General features: G+C 51.2%; 1 protein-coding gene across 2 annotated transcripts; it reads left to right on the plus strand.

Annotated features, from left to right (window-relative positions):
- The first annotated feature begins 6455 nt into the window (after window positions 1-6455).
- Window positions 6456-16881, plus strand: RAPSN (receptor associated protein of the synapse). Of its 2 annotated transcripts, none has more exons than XM_024559020.3 (8): window positions 6456-6859; window positions 7404-7742; window positions 12994-13152; window positions 13685-13783; window positions 13858-13980; window positions 14468-14521; window positions 15965-16164; window positions 16575-16881. In XM_024559020.3, the coding sequence occupies exons 1-8, from the start codon at window positions 6668-6670 to the stop codon at window positions 16645-16647; spliced, it is 1239 nt and encodes a 412-aa protein (XP_024414788.1). In that variant the 5' UTR covers window positions 6456-6667; the 3' UTR covers window positions 16648-16881. The 2 variants fall into 2 exon arrangements, with proteins under 2 accessions (XP_024414788.1, XP_045050159.1); XM_045194224.2 differs by having other exon boundaries at window positions 6493-6859; window positions 14468-14566.
- Window positions 16882-21181: the final 4300 nt, after the last annotated feature.

The following is a 21181-nucleotide window of genomic DNA, read 5'->3' on the forward strand; positions in this document are numbered from 1 at the left end:
TCCCTCCCTGTCTTCCTCTCCAAAATCAATTTTTTTAATTGATTAAAACTGACAGTCACCTATTACTTTTGAATAGACTCAGTACCTCCCCCACCCCGCCCCCACTCCTGGTTCCTGGCTCAGCGCAGAGAAAGCCTCTGCACCAACTTTGTCGGTCAGCGCACAGCATCCCTGACTCCCAGGTTCTGTACGTGCTGTGCCCACCTGAGCATCTCAGTCCCTGATGAAGAAAAGCCGCTGGGAAGGAAATGAAAGACCAGGTTGTCCCTTTATCTCTGGGAAAGTCAAACTAACATAACAGCCCTCCCAGGAGAGATCATGGAGGGCTTTTTGTTTCTGCACCTTCTGTTTTTCGAGCATTTTTTTCTCTCTCTCAGGAGTCCTTTCCAATCCCCAGTGGCTGGGGTTCAGTTTCTTTTTTGCATACGTTGACTTTCTCTTTGCTGATAAAGGCTTCAGCTGTAGGGAGGGCTGTTGGTTTTTAAATCAAAACCAACCTTGCAACAGGAAAGCGACCTGAAGCCTGAGTCAGTGTTCTGCAGCCGCTTGATGGAGAGTCGTGCACACTGCAATTTGCCCAGTTAGACCGCATGGGCGTCGGTTTTTAGCATGATCACCACAGCCTAATTTCATCACCCCCTAAGAAACCCCGTCCTCATTAGCAGTCACCCCCATTCCTAGCCCCTGGCAACCACTCATCTTTCTGCTCTATAGATTTGCCTATTCTGGGCATGTCATGCCAACTCAGCCATACAATATGTGCCTTTTTGTGGCTGGCTCTCCCGGAGCCCACCTCCTGCGGCCTGTTGTTTCCCTTCCCTCCTTGAAAACTGTGCCCAACAGGGGCCCTTGTTCCACTTGCTCCTGCCATTCCGAGCGCCTCTGAGCATGCCTCCTCGCCCTCCAGCCACGATGCTGCAGCCAGCCTGTCCCTTCCACTTCTCCCAGCTCCCGTTTACCTGCTTCATCATTGCCACGCCTGGCTCTGGCCGTCTTCTAAGCCTCCCCGCATTGTCCACTACGGCGACCCCCTAGCCACTGTAGCTATTGAATAAGTTTCATCCCTCAATTCACTGGGAAGCCGCATGTGAGTAGTGGCTTCCGTATTGGACATACAGTACGTCCATCATCGCGGTCAGTAACAGGGTCAGGGCTGTTCTAGACAGTCGCTTGGCTTTTAAAAATACAAACTATCTACCATTTATGAGTGATGGTCACTGTACTCGTCCAGCAACTGAGCACAGGGTGGTAGAAATGGGCACTGAGAAGCCACAGCTCTAAGTAGCAAAGCTGGGTTTTAACCCAGGTCCACCTGACCAAAGTACCTGTAGAGCAAATTCCTTCTGGAGTCTCAGGTGCAGCTGGGGTGCCCTGGGGGAGATCCCACCTCTAGAATGGAGCTCTGTGAAGGCAGACCAGCTGTGCCTTGTCTTCACCGGGGCCCCAGGGCTCACAGGTCAGTATTCCGGACGTATTTAGCATTTAGCAAGTGAGTAAATGAACGAATAAATACCCAAAGACAACAGTTACTTTTGTAAGCTTCCCAAAGAGAGCGCTTCCAACCCCACGGCACACGCATACTACATTGGAGTTTTATTGAGAAATTGCCACCCACTTCAGAAAAAAGGGGAGTAACGTGTTTTTGTACCTCGTTTACAGATGGTTAGCTCCCAGCTCGTACCAAAGTTCTTCATAGGCCCTCAGTGGCCACGAGGTAAATGGCAGCCAGGTCCCTTAGAGCCACGTGACAGGAATCCTGCTGCCTCAACTTCTGAGGCAGACCACCAGGGTTGGCCCTCGGGGAAGTGGGCACCAGCACCTTCTCTGCAGGCCCTCTGCTGCCTGCGGGACCCGAGGGAGCTGAGCTGCCTGTGGCCCTCCAGCGCCTGAGGCTTCCAGGACACCACGACCTTTTTAAAGTCATTTGAGGGTTTGAGGGTTTTTTAATGGAAAGCATTGTAGTTATAGAAGTGGGGAAAGCTTATGTTTAGGAGCCCCTTTTAAGATTTATTTATTTTTTTAGAGAGGGGAAGGGAGGGAGAGAAACATTGATGGGTTGCCTCTTGCACACCCCTATTGCCCCAACCGGGGACCTGGCCCACAATCCAGGCATGTGTCCAGACTGGGAATCGAACCAGCAACCTTTCAGTTCATGGGCCGGCACTCAACCCACTGAGCCACACCAACCAGGGATGTTTAGGAGCCTGTTAATGTTATCACACCGGCTTTGTGACCTTGAGCAAGCAACAGGATTCTCAGCCTCAGGTTCCCAGCCTGTCTGATGGCAATGAAAACACCCACCTCACAGGGTTGGGAAGAGGAGAGAATGGCCCAACCAAGCGCTTGGCACAGTGCCACCCTGGCAAGTGTTCGTCCAAGTTGCTAACGACCCTAAATACATGTAAGTTAAAAGTGAGCGTTTCCCCATCTCCCACGGCCCATTGCAACTTAAATGGAGTAGGTAGGCTTCCAGAATTTTTCTGTATACAAAAATATGTACCTATGTAATTTTGTTAATAAAAACGAGATCATGCCGTAGTGCACAGAATGTTCTGCAGCTTGCATTTTTTCAGTTACTATGTCAGGGTGCCCTTCCATCTTGGGCACAAACACCGGTTATCGACAACTTGCATCTACAGGCTACATAGCATTTCCTGCCTTCTCAACCACTCTCCTGTTGGACACAGGTTATATCTAGTTTTTTCACTGGTATAAATAGTAAGAGCTAATTCAAGGAAGGTTCAGGAGGTTCATCACTTCAGTGTCTTGTTTGTTTTTTTATTTAAAGATTTTATTTATTTTTAGAGAGGGGAAGGGAGGGAGAAGACAGGGAGAGAGACATCAGTATGTGGTTGCCTCTCATGCGCCCCCTGCTGGGGACCTGACCCGCAACCCAGGCATATGTCCTGACTGGGAATTGAACCAGCAACGCTTTGGTTCACAGGCCAGCGCTCAATCCACTGAGACACACCAGCCAGGGCCAGTGTCTTGTTTTCAAAGCAAGTTCTTATTTTATCTTATTTGGTTTCCACAGAAAACTTACCAGAGAGGCGATACCCCATTTACAACTGGGAAAACAAATTTGTCAAGAGGGACAGGCTTCCTGAGGATCCTGCTAATCACAGCAGAGGGGACCTAGGACTGTCCCCTCCAGTCACACTTGTCTGTCATGCTTCGGGAACAGAAGCTGCAAATGCAGGTGTCTGCAGGGGCCAGGCAGGTGACGCCAGCAGGTGAAAGGCCAATCGAAGATGACAAGTGACACTTGGCTGCCGTGTCAATGCGAGAATAGGGAGCGGTGGGGGCTTTGAGCGAAAGAGAGACATTCTTGGTCACCAACCACTTGACCGTTGTCAGAGAATCACAAGCCCGGCTTGCTTGAGCTTCAGTCCCCAAGAGAAGCCGGAAATGCAGGTTTTCCTGTGAAATCTGCCAGATAGTAGATGTAGCCAACCAACTCAGAACCCTTCTGCCCTCGCATGCGCAGAGGATTGTGGCCCCTGCTCAGGCCCAAACTTCGTTTTCTACTTGTGACTATAAAACAGTGACCTGAGATACGAGGCCTGGCAGCTGGTACCTGACACCGCAGTCACCCGCAGGCCCTGCTGTCTCACCACCCTGGGAGGTTAAGTGGCCCAGAAAAGACCATTTTATTTTGTGGCTCATCCTCCTGACTTCCAGGGGCCTTTTGTCCACCTTCATTGCTGGGCATTGGTGAGCAAGCCCTGACTCTGTCCCCTGTCTCCCGAGCCACCTATGTGTATGTGACTTTGGCCCACCCAGGCCAGAGCCTTGGATAACAACGCGGTGAGCTGTGTGCCGGGTAAAGACTGTATGATTGAACTCCACTTCTCTCCCTCTCCCTCTCTTCCATTCTCGGTCAGCATCATGGTTAAGAGTGGGACCCTAGGAGTCACACTCCGTGGGGTCTGGTCCCTTTTCTGTCTCTGTGGTTTCGGGCGGTTCGCCTTTCCGCTTGTGCCTCAGTTTCCTTATCTGTAAACTGGAGGCAGTGCTTAGCTCAGGAAACATTGTTACTCTTCTCCTCTTCTCTCACTTTGCCAGGGGCTGTGCGGCCCTGGCGGCACAAAGGGAAACCACAGCGCTTGCCCCAAAGGGGCATGACCTTGACCTAAGTGTGTGCAACAGTCAGCAAAAGCTGGCGACTCTGGGACAGCAGAAGCCTTTCTCCTGTCAGGTGTTCAAGTTTTGAAATCTTTACAGTTCCCGAGTGCCCCGAAGGCTGGGGTCCCTGACTCCTTTGGGGCACCGCTGCAGGCCACCCACCTCCTTTTCTTCCTGCCAGAGACTCATGGTGAACTCGGGCCTGGATTACTGAGCCGGAGAGAACCTGCTGGCTCTTCAGCCCTCTCCCTGTGGGCCAGCTTCCTTCTCCTCTGGCGGTTTACTTCAACCCAGGACCCACCTTCCAGACGACAGGGAGATCCTGGGCAACTCTCCCCGGCAGAGACTCCCTCTTCCTGTGGTCCCAACTTCCTGTGGTCCAGGTTCAAGTGCACGTCCCCCTGGAGGGTCCCAGTGGCCTTGTCCAGTCCATGGGCCTATGCCCATGTCCTCTCTACCTCTGCTGAGCCATGACCCTGGGGCACGGACCCCTGGGCTTACCATGACCCCATTTATATGAAATGTCCAGAATAGACAGATCCACAGGAAGTAGACTGTGGTCGTGGGGTGTATTAATCCCCTCAGGCTGCCGTGCAAAGTACCACAGACCAGGGGGCTTAGACAATACAAGTGTTTTTTCTCTCAGCTCTGGAGGCCAGAAGTCAGAGAGCAAAGTGTTGAAAGGGTTGGTTGCCCTCTGAGGCATCTCCTTGGCTGGTAGATGGCCGTCTTTCCTGTGTCTGCAGGTGGTCTTCCCTGTGTGTCTGTGTCCTAACCTCTTCTCACGACGCTGGTCACACTGGATTAGGGCCCACTCTAGTGGCCTCACTTTGCCTCTTGAAAGACAATGTTTCCAAATCAGTCACATTCTGAAGTACTGGGGGCTAGGACTTCAACATAAGAAGGGGGGTTAAGGGGTCACAATTCAGCCCATAACACAGGAGGAATGGGGAGTGACTGCTAATGAATATGGAGCTTCTTTTTGGGGCGATGAAAATGTTCTCGAATTAGTGATGATCAATGCTAGAAACCACTTCCTACTCTGAAGGGATGAACTTTGCCCTGGTGCAAGAAGGAGCCTGGTTTGCAGAGGGAGGAGAAAGTGGGGTGCGACCAGCTGGCAGGTTGGCAGGGGTCCCGTTACAGAGGGCCTCCCAAACCCCAGCAGCCCCAAAACTTCAAGTGTCTGTTCCCCGCATAAGACTTTGCCCTTCTCCACAACATCTGGCACGAAAGCTCACTACTACAGACCCTTTCAAATTGGGGTTGGATTGGGACAGTTTATTTATTTATTTACTTATTTATTTATCAATCTTCACTTGAGGACATGCTTATTGATTTACTGATTTTAGAGAAGGAGGAGGGTGGGGAGAGAGAGAGGAAGAGAAACATCTAAGAGAGCGATACCGATCGGTTGCCTCTGGTATGTGCCCCGACTTGGACTGAATCCGCAACCCAGGCATGTGCCCTGACCGGGACTTGAACCCACGACCTTTCAGCTTACAGATGATGCTCCAACCAACTGAGCCACACCGGCCAGGGTGGGACACTCTTTAAACCTCCAAGGGCCGGCTTTCTTCCCTGGTGGGCGGTTAGCCATGGAGCAGACGCAGCTCAGGATGACTTCTTGCTTATCAACACATGGGGTGTTTCCAGTGTGCCCGGCACTGCTCTAAGTCCTTGTCAACTAGCATGTCACTTAGCTCTTCTAACAATCCAGTGAGGTAGGTATCATTTCTCTCTTGCCCAAAGCCACACTGCCCACACAGCTGATAAATGGCAGAGTCAGAATTCGAACCCTGGCAGCCTGGCTCCAGGGCCCATGCTGTTACCCACGACTACGCCACCTCGTAACAACCCTACGAGTTAGGGTTTATCAGCCTGTTGTTGTCCTAATTTTACAGATGAGGACACTGAGGCCCAGCAAGGTCAGTGACTTGGCGTGGGTCACACCTGAGTTAGGGTGTTGGGAATGGTGTGGGCAAGTCCATGTGGGTAAGTGGCCTTGGTGCCTGGGAAACCACAGGGACAAAGCCTGGGGGCGGGTGGGTCTGGCGGGGAGGCAGTGATGGGGGAGAGGCAGGGCTCAGGGCTGGGTGCCTAGGCTCAGCCCTGCTTCCCCCAGCTCTCAGCCCAACCGTTGGCAAGGCTGCGGGACAGCCTGCCCTGCCAGGAGGGTCAGGGCCAGTGTCACGATGCCAGAGAGACATCCAAGGGGCTGCTCAGGGACAGGGTGCCAGCATCCCTGGGAAGCCACCTCCTGGCTTGGGGTTGGGTGCAGCAGAAGCCCTCGTGACCTTGCGGCTGACATTCCTTAGTGTCCACGTGGCCCCAACTGGCAGGGACAGCTGCAGACAGGGGCCGGACCAGCTTTGTTCCCAGGGTGGCACCATTCTCCATCAGGCCCTACTCGACTCCTGCCTGGTGCTGCTTTCCTTCCTGGGGCTCAGTGGACAGCTGGCACTGTGGGCCCCCCGCCATGAGAGTCTAGAGGCAGCGAGCCGCCAGCGTCTGTCCGAGTGGGGCGTGGGGCTCTGCAAGGATGGGACAGGACCAGACGAAACAGCAGATCGAGAAGGGGCTCCAGCTGTACCAGTCTAACCAGACAGAGAAGGCGCTGCAGGTGTGGATGAAGGTGCTAGAGAAGAGCTCGGACCTGGTGGGGCGCTTCCGTGTGCTCGGCTGCCTGGTCACGGCCCACTCGGAGATGGGCCGCTACAAGGAGATGCTGAAGGTGGGAGCACCCCGCGGCTGGCGTGGGAGGGTGGGGCAGAGCTAAGTTTCTCCCAGCTTTCCCGGCCTCCCTCCCACGTCCTCAGTCTCCCCTAGTCCCACAAGCTAGCAGCCGAGGACTGAGACTAAATCCATATCCGACTCCCTGGGTCTTAGATGCTGCATCTTGGCATGGGATTTGGGCTTGTGGCCTTGAACTTCAGGGTTCAGGGGGGTCTCGAAGCCAGGAATCTAGGTTCCAGACTTCTGTTTGGGGCTCTGGGTCTGAGTCTGGGGGGCACTGGCTCCAGGTTTGAGGCTGGGGTGGGAGGGTGGTAAGGACTGAAGAACTAGGCTGGGGTAGGAAAGGTGAAAGCTCTGGGTCTGAGCTTGGGAGGCGGAGGCTCCAGGGCTGAAGCTTCCGCTCTGTGGCGGGGAGCAGAGATGCACCTGAGGCTGGATGTGGAAGGCTGGGGTCTAAGCTTCGGCGTATGAGGCTCGACGAGTAGGAGGCTCCAGTCCGAGGCTCAGGCTGACGGCCGCGTGCCCACCACCCCTGTGGGCAGTTTGCCGTGGTGCAGATCGACACCGCTCGGGAGCTGGAGGATGCCAACTTCCTCCTGGAGAGCTACCTGAACCTGGCGCGCAGCAACGAGAAGCTGTGTGAGTTTCACAAGACCATCTCCTACTGCAAGACCTGCCTCGGCCTGCCTGGCACCAGGGCGGGCGCCCAGCTCGGAGGCCAGGTCAGCCTGAGCATGGGCAACGCCTTCCTGGGCCTCAGCCTCTTCCAGAAGGCCCTGGAGAGCTTCGAGAAGGCCCTGCGCTATGCCCACAACAACGATGATGCCATGCTTGAGTGCCGCGTCTGCTGCAGCCTGGGCAGCTTCTATGCCCAAGTCAAGGTGCGCACGGGCCCCAGGGGGAGGGCAATGGTGGGCTCGGGCTCCTCTTGCATTACCTTGTTTATTCAGTCCTCCTGTTTAGGTAGGGACAAGGCGGACGAGAGTCTGAGAATCTGAGAGGGAAAACACTTACCCAGGAAGGTAAAGACTGGGTTAGGAATGACAGAGCCAGAATTCAAACCTGCACCTGTCTGTCTGACTCTCTGGGGGAATGGGAGGCTCCTTTCTGAGGACGGGCCATGAACCTGCTCTGCCACACGCCTGCTGTGTGGTCCTGGACATGGCACCTCTCCTCTTCGAACCTTGGTAGGTGTATCTGTATGACAAGGAAGAGCAGGACCTACTGTACAGCATGTTTGTAAGGGTTCATTCGTCAAATGACTATTGAGCATTTGCTATTTCCCAGGCACTTTTGGCCCCCCGGGCTGCACTGAAAACAACAGCAAAGTCCCTGGCCTCAGGAAGCCTGCTCCCTAGTTGGGGGCTAAGGATAAACACAATGAGCAACTCAATTACATATCCTGCTAGAAAGTGCTTTTTAGGAGGAAGGAAAGCAGGGCAGGGGGTGAGAGGTGCTGAGGGGGTGCTGCAGCGTCAAACAACTGGATGTCGGAAGGCCTCATGGAGGTAATGTTGGTGACTTGAAGATGAGAGGGTGACCCGTGCAGAAATCTGGGAAAAGAGGGGAAAAGAGGGAACAGCTAAGGCAAAGCTCTGCCCCGGTGGAGCATACCTTCCATGTGCCCGGAAGGATGGAGGCCAGCACGGCTGCCGCAGGCGGTGAGAGGGGATAGGAGGTGGGGGTCGCAGGGCACCGGGGAGGGGAGAAGGCAAACTGTGAACGGGCTGATGGGGCCAGTGACCACAGGCTTCTGGTCCTGAGCCTTTGTTCTCGAGGCATCCAGGCTGCGCTCGGCCCGTGGCAGGTGTTAATGCCTGGCACGCAGTCGGTGCCTGGTAAACCTGGGGGTACGTGAGCGTTACATTTTCATGAACATGTAACATGTTATGAAGCGGAGCTGGGTTGTGAGGAAGTGAGTCTCCCGGGATGACACTGAGGGTTTTGTTTTCAGCAGCTAGACAAACAGGGAAGCCATTCAGTGAGCTGCAAGAGGATGGGAGAGAAATGGGGATGTTTCCAAACCTTTTTTTATTGTGAAGAAAATGAGCCATCTAGGAAAGTTGAGAGAGTAGTGTATAAATCTCTATAGATCCTCTCAGAATGAACAATTATTAATATTTTGCCATACTGGATGTATACATTTTTCTGTTTTCATTTAAAATGTTTTCAGTTACAGTTGACGTTCAATATTATATTAGTCGCAGGCGTATAGCACACTGGTTAGACATTTCTGTACCTTATGATGGGACCCCCCGGCGCCAGACGTAATTATTATAGCTATTGACTGCATTCCCTGTGCTGTTCGCCGTGACTGCTCTGAAACTGCCAATTTGTGCTTCTTAATCCCTGATCTACACATTTGTAACTGAAGCGTTGTCATGTAAAATTACAGATATCATGATATTTTACCCCAAAGTAGTTTAGTATTGTATCTCTGAAAAAAAAGAGGACATTTTCTTATATATTTCTCTTTTTTTAAGATTTTATTTATTTACTTTTTGGAGAGGAGGAGAAAAAGAGAAAGAGAGGGAGAGAAGCATCAATGTGTGGTTGCCTCTCACGTGCCCCCACTGGGGACCCGGCCCACAACCCAGGCACGAGCCCTGACTGGGAATCGAACTGGCCACCCTTTGGTTCACAGGCCGGTGCTCAATCCACTGAGTCACACCAGCCAGGGCTATATTTCTTATATAAAGACACTTTCTTACATAACCACAATTCTATTATTATACATACCATAATGAACCTCTTTGTTTATCTTAAATTTCTGTTCTTATCCTGAAAACATGCCTTTACCCTTGGCTCCTTTGACCTGGAACGTAAGCAGGAGTTGTACATTATGTCTCTTAAGTCTCTTTTGGTAGAAAATTCCTACCCTCCCTTTATTTTCCATCATTTATTGAAGAAGTCAGATTAACAGCCTTGTAGAATGTTCCACCTTATTGTCTCATTGCTTCCTCAAGGAGTCCTGTAGTAATTGTTCCTTTATCTCTTTTCCTCCCTATCACCTGGAATTTAAATAATGACTTGTTTAGGCCCTGGCTGGGCAGCTCAGTTGGTTGGAGCGTCGTCCCAATACACCAGGGTTGTGAGTTCCATTCCCAGTCAGGACACCGGCAGGGACCAACCGGTGAGTACAGGGATAGATGGAGCAACAAATCGATGTTTCTCTCTCTCTCTCTGCCTCTGTTTCCCTCGCAAATCAACAAAAATGCATACATACGTACATACATACACACATACAATGACTTGGTTAGACTGAGGTGACACATTGGTAAAGGTTCTACATGAGCAATGCTGTGTTCTTCATGTCGCATCATGTCGGGTGTTGAGGGAGTAACTTACTACCGGATCCCTCAGTTTTAGGGTTTGGTTTCTCCTTTCATCCAGCAGGTTAACTTGTAGGGTGACGCTGGCACCCCAGGAATGTTCTGTTCTACAGTGACATTTACCATAATGGTTTTAGCATCCACTGATGTTTGCTGCCTGGTTCAGTTCATTCATTCACCGGAGCTCTAATAAAATGGCCATTTCCAAGTTCTCTCAGTCCTGCTACAGTTTTTAGCTGGGATTTTTCTACACAGAAGAACTTGCCCTCGTCTATCAGGGCTGGTTGGTTACTTTGAAATACAGTCCCTAAAGGAAAGGCTGAGATACTGTTAAATACTTCCTCCTTTTCCTTTGTTATCGCTTTCAGAATAAGTTGATGGTCACACGTACCTGATTTGCTTCCTCTTTTTGGAGTATTACTGGGAAATCATGGATTTTCTTTATCATCAGTATCCTTCAGTCAACTACAGTCACTGTTCTTTTGGCTGTTCATGTTCTCTAACTTCAGTCAGCGGAATTCCCTCCAGTCCGGCTCCAATGCCCTTCGACGAGATCCATTTAGTCTTGGATGGGGTTCTGCTTTCTGGCACAATAAAGTGTCCCGGGCTCCTTTTCTAGCTTCCTTGCCTCAGACCTGGAACTGGCCATGACCTCAGGTTCTTTTTAGTAGGAAATGGTATTTAAAGGCAAACCGTGGGCTCTCAGCCTGCTCCTTGCTGCTGGCTTGTCGTTGCTTCTAAATCTTTTCAGTTGCCAGGATGTTTCATGGTGATGTTTCCAATTCAAATCTAAGTTTCAGGATTTAACTTATTTTAAACTTGATTCTCTTTTCTCTTAGACTGAAAACCTTGGTTTCTAGCAACACAATTAAACATTTTATCCTACAAAATACATAAAATAGTTTCAAAAGATAATGCCCATATTATTAAAAAAGTGACTGAAGGAAGTTTAGATTCCTTTGCTGTTTTTTGGATTTATAATACATCCCACTATGGAGGAACTGCCCAAGTAAATGTTCTGAGTTCATTTGAAATAACTTTTCTTTGTTTGGTTTGGTTTGACTGTGAGGAGACATTTATCGAAGCTGCGGACAGTGAAAGGAGGAAGGGCTAGTATAGAAGGAGCAACAAGAGAGCCCATGGGCTGCCTTAGCTCACTGGGAAGTCAGAGAAAAGGGGGCTTTGGGGACAGGTTCAGGGGATTAGCCTGAGACAAGCTGCCAGCTGCCCATTGCCTTAAAGTTTAGGAGACACATGCCAGTGGGGTCTGGAGGCCCCTGGCTGAGAAGAAAGAAGTGGTGGTGGAGGGAGAAGAAAGGAGAGGGAAGGAAACCTAAAATAAATTTTTTTCTATGTGGCTATAACTAATATAGTATTAATATAATGCAATATACTATGTTATGGAATATATTATATTCCATTATATTATAGGTAACATGAATATATTAGAACAATTCTATTATAATATATATTTATAATTATCATCATTACAATATAATAATATGCAGTTAGAGTGATTTATTTCTATTTTTCGAGTTTTTAAAAATTAAATTTATTTATTAGTTTTTAAAGATGTTATTTACTTTATTTTTTAGAGGGGGAAGGGAGAGGGAAAGAGAGGGAGAGAAACATCAATGGGTGGTTGCCTCTCGCGCGGCCCCCACTGGGGACCTGGCTGGCAACCCAGGCATGTGCCCTGACTGGGAATTGAACCGGTGACCTTTTGCTTTTGCAGGCCAGCACTCAACCGCTGAGCCACACTAGCCAGAGCTAAATTTATTTATTTTTTATTATAGAATATTTACATGGCTTCAAATTAAAAAGTACATAACAAAATTTGTGAGGAACAGGTTTCTGTTGGGGTTATCGAGAAGTCTCTTTTGGTCATATTAACTCAGAGGTGCTGGTTCAGGGAAAGAGGTTTTTACGTGACAGATCTGAAACAGCTGTAGCTGAAGGAGTCGTGAGGTCAAAGAAGATTGTTGGATTTTGATTTTTGTTTTCCTGTCTTAAATGAGCTGAGACATCTGGGACAAATGATGGCGTTTGTCCCAGAGCCCAGGAGGGACTCACACTGGACAGGGGTGGGGAACGCTCCCCTCAGTAGTAGGAGGGAAGCAGAGGGGTCCAGAGGGTGGATTTGATGGATAAGCTGCTTAATGGAGCTTCTCTCTGCTTTTCTTCTGTTTTCCCAATGGAGTGTGAGGTGAGGTCGTCAGCTCACAAGGGGCAGGTAGAGAGGTTGTTTGGAGGTTTGCAAAGAAAGGATGAGAGAATGATTTCATTGCCTCAGTGAGTCTATTCCGATGTTTTTTTGAGCCGTGGCAATCAGTCACAGAGCCTTCAGGGAGCAGCTGCTGTGGCTACTGGAGGCAACCTCCAGTGGGGTGGGGGTAGGGCTCTGGTCTCCCCCCACCCCCACCCTTCCGTGTGTCTCTGAAGCTGACAGGCCCAACTGGGACTGGTGAGGTGGGAAGCCAGCCGTATATTCTTGCCTTTTCACTCATTCATTCAACAATATTTCTTGGGTAAGTGCCAAGAACTGAGCAGTGGGTTGTTATCCAACATCCGCAATCCAGGTGAAAATCCCTGAGTTCATGGAGCCCACACCTTTGCACTGGCTGTTCCCTCTGCCTGGATCACACTTTCCTGGGACTCCAGAAAGGATGAGTCAACAGCCAGTGGGGTCTGGGGGCCCCTGGCTGCCAGAGAAGCCAGAGCCTACAGCCCTCAACCTTGGAGCAGCTCCTGACACTCAGCGTGCCCCCTCCTGCCCCGTCCCCTCCCTGTGTCCCTGCAGGACTACGAGAAAGCCCTGTTCTTCCCCTGCAAGGCCGCAGAGCTCGTCAATGACTATGGCAAAGGCTGGAGCCTCAAGTACCGGGCCATGAGCCAGTACCACATGGCTGTGGCATATCGCCTACTGGGCCACCTGGGCAGTGCCATGGACTGTTGTGAGGTGGGGCAGTAGGGCAGGGGGGCAGGTGGTGGTGTGGGCCAGGGTCTGGGGCCCAGAGCAGGTGGGTCTCCTCCTTCCAGATCAGCCCCAAGTCTTGCCCCTTGTCCAGCCCTTCTATAGCCGAGCCCCTGAACAATGCATGTTTCCCCATTCCCAAACCTCACTCCCTTCCAGTCCATTCTCAGGAGTGCGGGCTTCTCTCTGCCCCCCGCCACTCATCCTCCGTGGGACACTTTAAGTAGGAAACAAGCCAGTCTCTGAAGCCCCACTGAGCTGGGTTCACAGCCTAGCTTTGCCCCGTACTAGCCAGGCGGCCCTGCTGGAGTCATTTCTGCTCCCTGAGCATGTCTCCACTCGGCTGGGTGCTGTGAGACCCTCTGTTCGGGGTGTGGGGCCTGAGGACCAGGACTGGTGTATTGGTCTCTGAGGACGTTGGTGATCCCTGGGCTGCCCGTCAGAGGAGCCCCCTGGGTGAGGGCACCCCAGTGGTGGGGGCAGATGGTCAGGCCGGGGTGACAGGCCTCCCTCACAGGAGTCTATGAAGATTGCCCTGCAGCATGGTGACCGGCCACTGCAGGCGCTCTGCCTGCTCTGCTTTGCTGACATCCACCGGAGCCGTGGCGACTTGGAGGTGAGGTTGCCAGGAAGCAGGGGTTGGGGGAGCAGGCCTGGCCCAGCCTGACCCCACCCCCACTGGCTGCGCAGACAGCCTTCCCCAGGTACGACTCCGCCATGAGCATCATGACTGAGATCGGGAACCGCCTGGGCCAGGTTCAGGTGCTGCTGGGTGTGGCCAAGTGCTGGGTGGCCAGGAAGGCGCTGGACAAGGTGAGGTTGGGTCCGGTCCTGCAGCCCCCAGCGCTCCCAGTGCTTCCAGCCAACAATCTGTGTGTCTGGTGCCGGGTGGGACTCTTCCAGACACTTTGTCTAGTGTCAGCCTCGCCCCAGCCCCGGCGTCCCGAGTCAGCTTCCAGGCTCAGAGGAAGCCCAGGCACTGCCTGGTCACTCGGCTAGTGAAGGGCCAGAGCTGGGGTTTGAACTCAGGATGCTTTAACTGCTTCCCATGATTACACAGCACCCTGCAAGGCAGACGTATTTTTCCCCTTCTGTATCTGAGTAAACTCAGGCAAGAGGTAACTTTCCCACACAGCTGTTGCCGTGGCACCCCAGTCTCTTCCCACTGCCTTTGCACCCAGGACAGCTGCCCACCCAGGTCGCCCTCCCCATGCCTGCCCCGCCACCCCTTCCTTTCCCACGAGCCAAGGCCTCTGTCAGACAGCTCTGTCCGCAGCCCTGGCCTGTGCTCACCTTCCAGGCTCTGGATGTCATTGAGAGAGCCCAGGACCTGGCCGAGGAGGTGGGAAACAAGGTCAGACCTGATTCCGTCTCCTGGGTCTGGAGTCAAGAGCCCAAGGTGGGACTTTGGGTGGGTGGAAAGGGTCCGCTCATGCCCTGAGCGCTTCCTGATCTCCACAAGTTGCCCCAGCCATCCCCAGCCCCAGCTGTTTCCCTCCAGAGTGCTTCAAAGGGCTGGGCAAGAATTCCCTAGCTCGGAGGATATCAGAAGTCCTCAGGGCCGCCTTCTTCTTTTTTTTTTTTTTTTTACAATTTTACTTATTTATTTTTAGAGGGAGGGGAGGGGAGGGAGAAAGAGAGGGAGAGAAACATCAATGTGTGAGAGAAACATCGATCAGTTGTCTCTTGTATGCACCCTGAACTGGGACTGAGCCTGCAACCCAGGTATGTGCCCTCTCCTGGAATCGAACCAGCGACCTTTCGATTTGAGGAACAAAACCCAACCAACTGAGCCACACCAGCGATGGCCTCAGAACGTTCTTGGTGGTCATGAAAACTTCTAACAGTGTCCTCCATTCACTGAGAGATGGGCACCATAGAGCTCTTGTAGGCATTGCTGCCGGTCCTCACTGTCTCCCTGCAAGGTGGGTGGAGCCAGCCCCATTTCACAGACGAGAAAAGTGAGGGTCAGAGGGGTGCTCAAGGGCCTGCTGCCTGGTAACTGGCCTGTCTTAACTCCAAAGGTATATGGCCTCTCCAAATTTAATAATTGGATCCAATCCTTTAAGTATTGAAAATAGGCTCAGTGTTTCTCAAAGTGTTCTAGAAGATGTGCATTTCTCTGGGATTGGGTAACAGTCCAACTAAAATGCCAAATAAGTGTGCCTTTGGCTTGGTTATAGCCACTCGGGTTTACCCAAGTATCTAGGGCTGATCAGAAATGCTAACAAGCTGTTTTGGTTTTTAAATTTTTTTAAAGATTTTATTTAATTATTTTTAGAGAGAGGGGAAGGGAAGGAGAGAAACATCAGTGTGCGGCTGCCTCTTGCACACCCCCTGCTGGGGACCTGGCCCACCCAGGCGTGTGCCTTGAGTGGGGATCGAACCAGCAACCCTTTGGTTCACAGGCTGGCACTCAATCCACCTAGCCACACTAGCCAGGGTTAAGTGCTACCAAGCTGTTGTTATAGTTAACTAATGAAAACAGGAAAACAATTATGGCGTCAACATAGCAGGTTTGGTCAATAAAACCCTTCAAAAATATGGGATCCCAAGCTGGCTCTGGGGGTGAAGACCACTGACCTCAGCACCCCCTCATTCTGCATGAGGAGACAGCAAGACCCAGAGAGGGCAGGACATTTTTCTTAGGTCCATCAGCCAGGCAGGAATGTGCCCAAGACTGGACCCTGTACAACCTGACTGCCTGGTGACCCCTGGGGAGGGAAGCGGGACAGCTGCTCGCCAGCACTGACTTGGTCTCGTCCCCTCTGCCCATCTCCTGTCCCCGCTGGCCCAGCTGAGCCAGCTGAAGCTGCACTGTCTGAGCGAGAGCATCTATCGCAGCAAGGGGCTGCAGCGGGAGCTGCGTGCCCACGTGGTGCGCTTCCACGAGTGTGTGGAGGAGACCGAACTCTACTGTGGCCTGTGCGGGGAGTCCATCGGCGAGAGGAACAACCGGCTGCAGGCCCTGCCCTGCTCCCACATCTTCCACCTCCGGTGAGGGCTCCTGCGGCCCGGGCAGGGGCACGTGGGCCTCTTCGGGTGCTCTAGGGCCTAATCACAACAGTAATACTAACAACAGACACTTACGGAGTGCTTTCTGCGTCCCAAGTGTTCCTCAAAGCTTCCCGTATTTTGACTCATTGAATCCCCCCAGCGGCTCTGTGAGGTGGCCCGGCTTAAGGTCATTCTCCCCAAAGAGAATTCAGAGAGGTCCCTGAAAGCGCACCCCTTGTAGGCCGGTGCAGTGCGCGAGCAGTGTTGCTGGCAGGGCCTGGGGCCATCTCCTTCCTCCAGAACCTCCCGTGCCCCTGCAGAGGGAAGGGTAGGAAGGGTAGGAGAGAGAGGCCCTGGCCCAGGATGGAAGCACAGGCTCAGTGAGTGGACAAAGCCCTTTGCCTCCCAAGGTGCCTGCAGAACAACGGGACACGGAACTGCCCCAACTGCCGCCGCTCATCCATGAAGCCTGGCTTTGTGTGACTTTGTCAGCAGCCATGGGCTCCCACCTCACCTGCCCTGCTCCTGCGCCACCATCACACTGGAGCCCCACGACTGGCCATGTCTAGGACGCCTCTTTACTCCGGAGAAAGCCACCAGGGCCTCCTGAGGCCTCCGCCAGGGCCTGGGGCCTGCCCACTGCTGCTCCTCAAGGCCCTGAGCTCCTCCCCACCTCTTTGTACTTTGCTCTTTACAGAAAAATAAACGGTTTGTACCTGGTCCTGGCAATCCCGACTTTCCCTGCCCGAGGTCCGAGGGGGTGGGGGGACGGTGGGGTGAGGCTCCCCACGTGAGCCTCCGCAGACACAAGTGTCCCTCTGCACTCATGTGTGAGTGCCTCCAGCTGCCCTTCCACATTCTTGGGATGCCAGTGAACCAGAGACAAAGATCCCTGTGGGGAGGCGCTGCTCACATGCGGGGGTGGGTAGGAGGATGTGATCAACAGAAACATAATAATCAAGCAACATAGAAAGTCAGTTAGAAAGATTTATGGATTGAGTGTGTCCTCCAAAGTTCACGTGTTGAATCTCTAACCCTGCCACACCGTGACTGTATGAAAAGATCAGGCCTTTAAGGTGGAAACTAAGGTTCAATGAGGTCATAAGGGTGGGGCTTTAATCCATTAGATGAGTGCCCTTATAAGAAGAGGAGGAGACACCAGAGAGCTTTCGCTGTCTCCCCACGATGCACAGAGAGGAGATAGTGCGGGGACACAGGAAGAGGCGGCTATCTGCAAGCCAGGAAGACAGCCTTCACTGGAAACTGAATTTTTCAGCACCTGGATCTCGGACTTTCTAACCACCAAAACCATGAAATAAATTTCTGTTGTTTAAGCCCACCCATTCTCTGGTGTTTTGTTATCGCAAAAACGAGTGGACAATTACAACAGTGATGAGTGATTTGGGACAATGAAGAATGGAGCAGTGTTCCTCTTCCTCATCTTCATCCCTTCCCTTTTCTTCAGTCCTAACACCATGAGGTGGGACAGAGCAAGACAGGAATCCTTGGGGAGGGTGGCTTGGTGTGGGGTGTTGAAACCCAAGCAGTCGGAGGAGGTGTCCACACAGGAAGCTCCAGTGTGGGAAGGGCCTGCCTGGAGAGAGAAGGGTGGCCGCACCTATGGATGCCTCATCCTGGAGTGTCAGAGCCCAAGCAGGGTGAGAAGGAGCTCGGAGGGCAAGGCCTGGTGCTGGGTATTGGAGCCAAGCAAGGTGAGGAGGACTCCATGCAGATGGGTGGTCAGGAGTGGAGCCTGAGAAGGGCATCTGCACACAGGCAGCCTGGTGTGGGATGTCAGAGCCAGAGCGAGGTGGTGAGGACACCTGGAGGAGAAAGGCCTTTTGTGGGGAACCAGAGCCTGTACGAAGGGACCAAGGCATCCACTCAGTGGTGGTGGGTGGGGTGCCGCCCAGCACAGAGCACCAAGCTGGGTATGGAGGGGCAGCCTGGCATGGGTCTTTAGGGATTAAGCAAGGTAAGGAGGCAGCCCAGTTAAGGGAGGTCAGGTGTGAGGTGTCAGAGCTTGAGTAGGATGAATAGGGTCTGTGTGGGAGGCACCCGAACCAAGAGAGCGTGGACAGAAATCTGAGCACGGAAGGAAGTGGCAATGAGAAATTGCTTACATAGAGGGGACTGGACACATAAGTAAATATACTCAGGGTAGTGGGAGCCAGGTCACTACTGAAAAACAGTCATAAATGAGAAGAGGATAAAAGCCAGAGCTGGAATTGTGGGAATCAATGTGAACTCATGGACTTCAAAATATATAGCTAATGGGGTGGGGTGGAGGGATGGGGAGAAAAGGCGTACAACTGTAACTGAATAACAATAAAAATTAAAAAATATATATATATAGCTAAAGAGGGAAATAAGCACGGGGTGGGGTAAAAGTAGGCTTACCATTGTGAGTGCGCAAAACACAGAGTTTATTCTTTTTTAAAAAAGATTTTATTTATTTATGTGTTAATAATTTTTTTATTGGTTGATTTTTAAAAAGATTTTATTCATTTTCAGAGAGAGGGGAAGAGAGGGAGAAAGAGAAGGAGAGAAACCTCAATGTCTGAGAGAAACATTGATCAGTTGCCTCTCTCACACCCCCAACCAGGTACTTGGCCCACAACCCAGGCATGTACCCTGACTGGGAACTGAACCAGCGACCTTTCGGTTTGTGGGAGGACACCCAACCCACTGAACCACACCATTCAAGGCTACAGAGTTTATTCTTGTATTATTATTTCATAATCATAGTATTATTTTCCACATGAACAACTGTAAACCTGCCTTTGCCCAACTCGATATAGTTACGCTTGCGTGTGCGTGCGTATTGGCCTGGTAGCAGTGACATGCCAATAGCAATGAGCATATCTAGCACCCAGATCTTGGCTTCTAAATACCATGTTCCACTAAAAGGAATCAAGGTCCTTGGGGGGAAATAGGGGGGAGGGGCGGGTTCTAGGCCTGGGCCAGGGAAGGTACAAGATGAGCCTGGAATATCTTGGGTCGGACAGCAAAGAACGTTGAAAGAATGATGAGGCTAATTCAAAAGGACACAAGAGGCAGTTTGAATGGGCTCCCATTGGCCCATTAATAATGATTGTCTTAGCTCGGGCTGCCATAACACCACAATCCCATAGACTGGGTGGCTTAAACAAGTGACATTTATTTTCTCAGAGCTCTGGAGACTGGAAGGGCAAGATGCAGGTGCCAGCAGGGCTGGTGTCTGGTGAGGGCTCTCTCCTGGGTTACAATGGCCACCTTCTCATTGTGCTCACAATACCGTTCTCTATGCTTGTGAGGAGAGAGAGAGAGCTTTCTTCCTCTTCTTATAAGGCCGCTAATTCCATTGTGAGGGCCCCATCCTCATTACCCAATCTAACCCTTAATTGTGCCTCCTGAAAGTCCTATTTCCAAATACCATCCCATTGGGGGTTAGGGCTTCAACATATGAATTTGGGGGGGAACCAAGCCTTCAGTCCATAGCAACAACAGTAACAGATTTTTTGGGTAAAGCAAGAATCCATATTTACACACATAAATAAATAACTAAATTTAAAACCTGATGAAGAATCGGATATTTACAGAGCTCCAAAATACTTTCCCACAAAATACTTATTAATTGCAAGGGGAAAGAAGGGTGACTTCCCAGTGGCGAAGGTTGGCAGACAGCAGATTAGCCAAGTGAGAAAGGCTCACCCCTCCAGGGAGGACACAACGTGAGGGCAGGTGCTACCTGAAGTAGTGTGATGAGAAAGTCAGCACCTCCTCTGTGCTGCTCCTGCCAGAGGTGAAACACCTGAGTGTAAAATCTCAAGGAACACCAATACAAGTTCAGAAATAGTGTACAAAGTAACTGTGATCTTCAAAAATGTAAAGGTCGTGAAGCTAAGGGAAGACTGAGAAACTATGCCAGATTAGAGGAGACTTAAGCACTACAACTAAATACTATGCTAGATTCTGGGCTTGATTCTGGACGGGATCTGTTTGCTGTGAATGACATTATCAGACCAGTTGATGAAACAGGAATGAAGACCCCCTGATAGTAAAGGTTGTGTTGTGGTTAAGTAGGCAAATGACCTCGATTGTAGGAAATTCCCACCGAAGTGTTTAAGGTGATGTGGTAGCCAGTCAGTGATTTACTCTCAGTTGATACAAGGAGACGAGTTATTTGAATTGTTTTAACTTTCCTTTAAGTTTGACGGTTTTTTCCCAAAATAAATATATGTAGTTTTAAAAAAGAGTAGAGCATAGTAAGGGGATGAGGAGTGTGGGAAAGAGCAGGGGCTGTAAGGAAGGGTGAGCTTGGGTGAGAAGGAGGCATCTGAGCCAAGACGTGAAGGAGGTGAGTGGGTTGAACCAAGCAAATACCCTGGACAGCGTTCCAGGGAAAGGGAACAGAGACCTAAACAGGAGCTGGCCCAGCCTGGTCCTGGAGCAGCCAGGAGGCCTGTGAGTGTGAGTAGGGTGGAAGGGAGGTGGAGTTGAGGTCCTGGAGGAAATTGTGGGAAAGTGAAGGCACCTGGGAACCTGGGCGCCCTCGCAAGGATTCTTACTCTGAGTGAGATCGGTAGCTGCTGCGGGGTTTTGAGCAGAGGGGTGACATGACCTGACAAGGTTTTAAAAGAATTCCTTTGGTTGCTTTGTTGAGAACTGACTTCACCATATACTGGCTTGGATGCTTCAAACATGTTAATGTCATGAAAGGCCAGCAAAAGGACTGTTCTACATTAAAGGAGGCTAAAGAGATATGGCAATGGAATGTTATGTGATCCTCGATTTGATACTGAATGTTTTTAAGGCTCTAAGTGATGTTTTCAGGATAATTGAAGAAATTTTAATATGGGCTATGTACAGATTTCAAGGAGGGTGGTCTCGATAAACTGAGTAGGAGTCTTGCTAAAACTGGGCTACAGAGGCAGACAGAGGACAGCGCCCAAGGACAAGACCTAGTGGAAAAGAGGGCGCAGAGGATCCTGCCTAAGTTCGGTCAAGGAGAGACTGCCACCAGCGATCACAGGCC

This window comes from Desmodus rotundus, chromosome 5 (assembly GCF_022682495.2).
Source record: "Desmodus rotundus isolate HL8 chromosome 5, HLdesRot8A.1, whole genome shotgun sequence".
In the NCBI taxonomy this organism is placed as follows: domain Eukaryota; kingdom Metazoa; phylum Chordata; class Mammalia; order Chiroptera; family Phyllostomidae; genus Desmodus; species Desmodus rotundus.

Excerpts from the sequence above, each read along its gene's own strand:
- RAPSN (XM_045194224.2), top strand. The coding sequence starts at position 6,668 with ATGGGACAGGACCAGACGAAACAGCAGATCGAGAAGGGGCTCCAGCTG. Across the intron at positions 13,153-13,684 it reads GTGCCATGGACTGTTGTGAG|GAGTCTATGAAGATTGCCCT; the intron begins GTGGGGCAGTAG and ends CCTCCCTCACAG. Across the intron at positions 13,981-14,467 it reads CCAGGAAGGCGCTGGACAAG|GCTCTGGATGTCATTGAGAG; the intron begins GTGAGGTTGGGT and ends CTCACCTTCCAG.